Source organism: Rhipicephalus sanguineus, unplaced genomic scaffold, assembly GCF_013339695.2.
Source record: "Rhipicephalus sanguineus isolate Rsan-2018 unplaced genomic scaffold, BIME_Rsan_1.4 Seq1956, whole genome shotgun sequence".
NCBI lineage: Eukaryota > Metazoa > Arthropoda > Arachnida > Ixodida > Ixodidae > Rhipicephalus > Rhipicephalus sanguineus.
In genome coordinates this window covers 1,312-8,230 of record NW_023614737.1, presented here as the reverse complement: position 1 = coordinate 8,230, position 6,919 = coordinate 1,312, and the positions used below count along the sequence as shown (strand labels likewise).

General features: G+C 41.9%; 1 protein-coding gene across 4 annotated transcripts; it reads right to left on the bottom strand.

Annotated features, from left to right (window-relative positions):
• Nucleotides 1–245: 245 nt before the first annotated feature.
• Nucleotides 246–3,632, bottom strand: LOC119376691 (uncharacterized). Of its 4 annotated transcripts, XR_005180634.2 has the most exons (5): nucleotides 3,213–3,632; nucleotides 2,006–2,102; nucleotides 578–1,435; nucleotides 419–490; nucleotides 246–335 (listed from the first exon to the last, which is right to left on the bottom strand). XR_005180634.2 is itself a non-coding variant. In XM_049411465.1 (4 exons), exons 1-4 carry the CDS (start codon nucleotides 3,445–3,447, stop codon nucleotides 1,140–1,142), a joined length of 549 nt encoding a protein of 182 aa, XP_049267422.1. In that variant the 5' UTR covers nucleotides 3,448–3,632; the 3' UTR covers nucleotides 306–1,139. The 4 variants fall into 4 exon arrangements, 2 of the variants coding, with proteins under 2 accessions (XP_049267422.1, XP_037502369.1); XR_007414607.1 differs by having other exon boundaries at nucleotides 419–1,435; XM_049411465.1 differs by having other exon boundaries at nucleotides 306–1,234; nucleotides 1,314–1,435.
• Between the last annotated feature and the right edge of the window lie 3,287 nt (nucleotides 3,633–6,919).

The following is a 6,919-nucleotide window of genomic DNA, read 5'->3' as shown; positions in this document are numbered from 1 at the left end:
TTCTTCAATGGACGCCAGGTCCTGCAAGGCCACTCCCAATCGCAGCCTCATTAGTGTGAGTACAAATTCTTGGAATTTCGCAAGAGCATTGTTTGGGCTGCGTGGCACACTACTTTCGACAAGTGTGAACAGTGAAATCAGAACTGTGAAGCTTGGTAGGCCCGTGTAAAATTGCACACGGGTGTTGTCATGCTCCAAAGAAGCTTTCGACAGCCGAAGTGTGTCCAGAGAGCCCTTCACCTCCAGTAACTCGGTGCGTAGGACCTGGTTATCAGCTTCAAAACTCTTCAGAACACTGCCTGTGATGTCAGTTTGAGTTTCAGCATCCTTTAGCACTGAAAGAAATGTATAGGCAATACATTACTACGCATTTGCCAGTCAGGTGCAGAGTGCTTGAGATATTTGTCACATTACTTACATGAAGTGGTATTTACTGAAGCTTCAGCTGTCGAAGTGGTGGCTTGAACACCAGCTTCAGAAAACTTTACATCTGATAAAAAATGCAGGAATGTGACTCTTAGAATCCCTTGTGTTAAACACTTCCGGTTTGCTCCAACTGAACGAATGCAGTACTCACAATATGAGGCATCCACTACAACTCCAACTGGAGAACCCATTTCAGCTGAGGCCCTGCCTTCCTCGGGTGATTGCACAGATGGTGGGTCTGCAATGAGGTGTTGTCAATCATTGAAGTTATGTTCCTAAATTAAAGTACTCGGGCCGTTTGAACTGTGTAAACACAAATCACTCAATAAACGTCAGCAACAGTATCATCAGCATCTTGAGCTACGGTTGAAGCTGGTACTTGTTGCAGCATGGATTGACCTGCATTGAAGTGTTGTCATTGCTATTTCACAACCACCAATTTTGTGCTCACATAATGGGCCCACTACTCCAGAGAGAGGGAAGCACCAAATAGTTTACGCTGTAGGACTGTTGGATATATGACGCTGTTTACTGCAAGCAATAGGGTAGAGGATGAGCAAATAGTGAGGTTTTGTAATTTTTGTCAGAAAGACCAACCATGCAAAAATTAAAAGTACACAACTTGCCACTGCCTGCTAGCTCAAAGACCATCGGGAACAATATAATTCCATTACAAGCACACTGTGATGTAAAATCCAGCCTGTATGAACAGCTTATCTAGGGCACTGACCTGAACCGCTGTTGAGTGCGCAATGTGGCTCATCAGCTTCCTTGTTATGTGCTGTAACAGGGCGTGCAAGTGGTGTGCCTGTATAGAATCAAGGTGCTATAAAGATGCTGAATGTCATTAAAGGAAATAGTCCCCATGTATGAATAAGCCATTGTACCCGTGACAGTTCTGCACACAGCGCTGTGCTGCACGTTCAACACATTTGAAGGCTGGAGAACTCTGCTATTGCCCTCTTGGATCTCCTTTGAGGTCGCAGCCCTCTTGCAACGTCGCTGGTGCCTGAAATAAAATGTAAAGCCTTTATGTGAAAATGTCTATGCTGTAATCCTTGGCACTACTTACAGTGATGGTTGGATCTCTGCAATTGTTTGCTATTTTCGACATTGCTGCCCCGAGTTCTCACGACATTGTAAGCTACAACCTGTCTGCTCTCTCCTGACACAACTAATCTCAAAACAACTTGTGTAAAATTGGTGCTCATCACTCGATGATTGCATAACATATGCTGCATAACTCTTGAGTTGTGTCACAAGCAACCTGAATAACAAACAGATAACCTTCAACAGAATAATGCAAGAATACGTGCCAGTCTCTTAGACTTCTGCTGTTTGGAGTGCAACATAAAATGTGGCTGCCATCAACAAGACTGTATTCACTAGCACCCACTGAGGTCTCATTGTCTCATTAATATTTTCCTTGCATACACACTATTCACTTGCTTGGCAGTTTCGAAATCTTAAATTTGTTCTGCATTACCAGCACGGGCGGCACCAGGGTTTTTTGGCTGAGCGGCAGCCATGACAAGTGTGTCGTTTTGAGGGAGGTCAGAAGTAGCACATTCAAACATACCTTGCTTCAGATTTAGCAGCTGAGTTTCTGTCATACCCCAAGTGTAAGCTGGGTGCCCAGTCTGGGTTTGTAACGTCCATCAGGTAGGATGGCCTTCCTGCAAGTGTAAACAAGACTGTTTGCAAACACAAATTCGCAGAAAACTGGCAGATTTCTAACAAGCTACTCGCTGCGGTAGCAAGAAGTTCAGTCATTACTTGGAGTCGAGCCACAACTACACGAAAAGCAGCTTTTACGCAAATGAATTAGGCACTGTTCTAAGGGGTCGTGCGCAAGATAATTTGAAGCAACGGAATCGACAGCACAAGTGTCGCTCGTTTCCAGAACAATGATAGCCATTTCACAAAAACCAACAGGAATAATGTCTGGGCATTAGTTAATTTCTGGTGTTGGCCAACATCACTTCGAGCACGCCGCAGTGGGGATTCTACAGTAGCTTGGGTTCATTAACCAAACACACGGGCACTTTTGCATTACAAAAACGTGAAAACGCTGCCGCTGTGACCGACAATCAATACCGCGAACTCGCGCTTAGAAGCGCGAGTACGCGGTATGAAGTCAGTTTGATTTAAAAGAAAAACAAAAGGTGAATGGGGGAACGTGACAGGGCAGCACCCTTTACTAATGTTCATTGCTCTCCCTCCACCTGCTATCGAAATTTAATGACAAGTGGCCCCAATCTGCCACTCTAAGCGCTACAGTAAACGGTAGGATATGTCCACGAACTGCATGACATGACAATTACATTACTGCGACGAGTTCGTGACATCTTCACGATACACGGTGACACAGGCACCAGCACTACGGGGAAAAGCAATGAGCACATAGCAAATTGATTCCGCAGCTCTTGTTTTCGGAGTGCACGCGTGCCTTTTTAAAGCAATGACGGTTACACAGCTATCTTTAAGCTCGCTACCTCAAACAAACCAACAAACGTTATGCTAACCAGGGGCGTAGCCAGAAATTTTTTTCGGGGGGGGGTTCAACCATACTTTATGTTCGTGCGTGCGTTTGTATGTGTGCGTGTATATATACGCAAGCAAAACTGAAAAATTTCGGGGGGGGGGTTGAACCCCCCCCCCCTTGGCTACGCCCGTGATGCTAACTACAAACGGTACAGCATTACTAGCGTCGACCAACCTATGCAAGCCCAGTCCATGATATTTATGTTGCGCTATATGTAGCAGAACGACAAAAAGGCACTCACCAGAAACGAAGTGCTCGCTGCAGACCTTGTAGTGAGTAGCGTTGGTATTAATGTAACCACGGTTGAGGCGACGAAACCATTCCGCCCGACGTTTCGTTGAGACCTCGAGGGTCTGGTTGCACTGCCGACGAACAACAGTCGGAACAGAAAAAAAACTGACTTTCGTCGTGTTTTCACCACAGTCAGCTTTCCGCCTTGACTCGTTGTTGCATCCCAACACAGCACAGTTAACCATATTTGGAATTATTGTTGATGACGCCTGATTACAATGCCCGGTCAGCGCAGCTCTTACGCTTCACAGCAGCACGAAACGAAAGCACTCCCCCAAAAACATGGCGACAGGAAGCGGAAGTCTCACCGCGCCGGTTCGAGCGCTTCCCGTCATGCCGCACGAGAGCGCAGCGTTGCTTACACGTGAATACCACCTATAGTTACGCTTAGGAACTTTACTTTAAAGTGGAGTTGGGCGAAAATAAATGAAATGTAAATTTTAAAAACTATGCCCTGCCTGCACCACCTAAGTATCGCAGGCCAAAATCGGTAAATTAGATAAAAGAACAAAATGTACTAAAATTTCTATTAAAAAAGAAAAAAATAGAAAATAAAAAAGTAACAATGTGATCCCACCACCCAGCGAAGCCACCTCCAAGGGAAATATTCTCTAGGTTACATACTACGATTTCTTGACTTACAATTGTTTTGATACAATGGATCTCCGATGAGCTCGTCTTTACTAACAAGTGTTCCATTCTTCTCTTTTCCTCTTGCCTCTCTTGTGTAGGCTTTCCATTCCTCTCTTTGTTGGGTCGCACTGTTGGAGAGATGGGTGCGTGTTGAGCTTGTCCTCCAGTATGTCCTTTTGAGGCTTACTGTAAAACTCGTCAAACTGATAAGTGACTGAACAGGATTTTATTGAATACAGTTGTTATGGGTTTTTTTTCTTTTTTATGACTTTTATTTACTACCCCGGCTCCCCCCTAACTCCTCCGGCTCTTACAAAGGTATTGAGGGATTATATTAATATCATAACGATATAAAGATGCACTGTATCGGCTTCAAATCACATCTATACAAGCACATGTAGTATAATCACACAAAGTCAATCGTATAATAATTGCCAAATTAGCCAGGCCGCGTTGATGGTAAGGATTGATAACAATATGTCCAGTAAGAATTTGGTCCGTTTGTTTTTCTTATCCTCTTTTTCATTTTCATGTTTTTTCCTCCCTTCTTTCTTCGTTTTCCTTCTATTTTTCATTCTTCTCTTTTTCTTCCCTCTCTTTCTTTTCTTTTTTTTCTTTTCATTTTCTCTCTTTTTTTCTTTTGTATTATTTTTTGTTCTCTCTCTTTTCGTGTCTTTTCATTATTGTTATTATTTTTTAAAAATTTTTCTCTTTTTTTTTCTCTCCATATTTTTTTCCCCGAGATTATAAGGGAGATATGAATTGAAACTATATTTGCTGACATCGTCTTTTTCTCTAGGTAAAGAACCCTTTTTCACGTTTCGTTTAAAAGAGGATATGGCAGATGAATATACGTTAGTCAAAAAATTTTTCCAATTATTAATCGCTTCTCCAGAGGAGGAACATGCCACAAAGTGTGGGTGTATAACCAGTGGTATTTTTGTTAGGGGACCATTTCGAGAGGGTTGTTTAACCTTTTAGCAAGGTTCCTCTCTCATCGATGCGGTGTGCCCCTACTGGTGAGGATTTCTTCTGGATGTCTTTCATGGATGCATCCTTATGTGGAATTCAGCTGGTAGAGAATTTGGGTGGTATCCTTTGTCTTTCCTGTTGCACCGTGCTGCATCCCTGTTGTGAGAAATATATTGATGGAGCCATTGGCTTCCCCTCCATTTATTTTGTGGGAAGAACACTCTTCTTTGTTATCCCGGGTGGGAGCCCATAATGGTCTCACTTGGAAATTCGCACCTCTGCGTGTCCACCACCGAAAGCCACCCTCCTCGTACGACGAAATCCCCTCTTGGAGAGAGTAAGTTGGCCGAATGTGGTTGTAATATTTGGCTTTTGAATTGGTACCTGATTTAAATTTTTGCATTTATTTCCTCCACCACTTCCTCCAATATTTTAAGTGCCTTTTCGTTGCTGAACATATGTGTCTTTTTTTCGATCAAGTTGTTTCCAAACTCTACATTCAATTTGCCTTGGTATTTTTTCGTTAGGGTACACTCAGTTAGATAGTGGTCGAATGATGTGACCGGTTGCTGGCATGCACATATATTGTTGTTTCTAATTTTGAACCGGTGGAGGTAGTGGGGGAATTGGCCGTGACCGCTTAAGAACTGCGAACCTAAATGATTCGCGATATATCCTTTCGGTTGACCCACCAATGTGGGGATCCAAGTAAAGATGTAGCTACTAGAATTTTTTCTAATGTTTCAATCGTTAATCCATCTTCTTTTAGCTTCCTTCTCTAATTCTTTTGATACAAAATTTTTTGTGACCGGGATTGATATGAATTCTCCGTATGCCCCCGCTTTTGCTGCCAATTCGTCAGCCAATTCATTTCCGGTAATCCCACTATGTCATTTAACGTGGGTGAGAATTAGTTTATCATTTATATTTATTTCTTTAATTAAACTTTTTGCTTTATCAATTAATGGATTAGCGTTTCCAGAGTTGCTAATAGCTTGTAAAGTGGATAAACTATCTGTAAGGATTTGATATGTTTTTGTTTTGTTTTGTGTATTAATAAACTCCAGTGCTTTAATGATTGCCGAGACTTCCGCTTCAAAGCTATTCGAGCAGTCTGGTAGCTTGAATTGTTTAGTTTCTAGAATCTTGTTATTTGTGTCAATCACCACGTACGCTGCCCCCGTAGCATTCTCCGTACTGGAGCCATCTGTGTATATGTTAATATCAGCGTTAGGGAATACCTATTTTTGGTATTGGAAACCTAATTTCTCAGCTGGGTGTGTTTTCCATAGATATATTTTTGTTGATATGTCTTGTGAGTTAAAAATTATATTCTTTTTTTCCCATTTAAATTGCTTATCGTTATATAGAATATTGTAGAGTTCTACTTCTTTCTCAATTCTATGTTGGATCGGGGTTATGCTAGCCAGGGCATTTAATGCATTATTTGATACTGTTCTGTAGGACTTTGTGATAGTGATGAGCGGAATTCTTTGAATTGCTTTGAGCTTTTTTTGGACTACTACCGTGTTCTTATACCAAACTGGTGCTCCGTAAGTAATGATTCTTTCTATGCCTCTCGTGTATATTTTATGTAACTGACTTGATTTTATTCCCCTATTTCTACCCGTAAACTTATTTAGACTCATCGATAGGTTAGACACTTTTTCTTTAAGATATTTTAGGTGTGGGAGGAAGGACATTTTTTCGTCTATGATTACTCCCAGAATTTTTAGCTGGGGTTCCATTTTAATTTTATTCATCCCAAGGCGTAATATGGGTGGACTTCGTTTGTACTTCCCTCGCGTGATTGAATATTTAGTTTTGTCTGTGTTGAATTTTAATTCCTTCCTCTCTCCCCATTCATATACTACTTCTAACGCCTCATTTGCTTTCGTTTGGATTTGCCTTTTCGAACCTCGAACCTCCTTTTATTATTATTGTGAGATCATCGGCAAAAGCTTGGACATGTACGTCTTCTGGGAACTTACTTTCTAAGAGATCTGCTATTGTGATATTCCATAATAGTGGACTCAGCGGTGAACCTTGTGG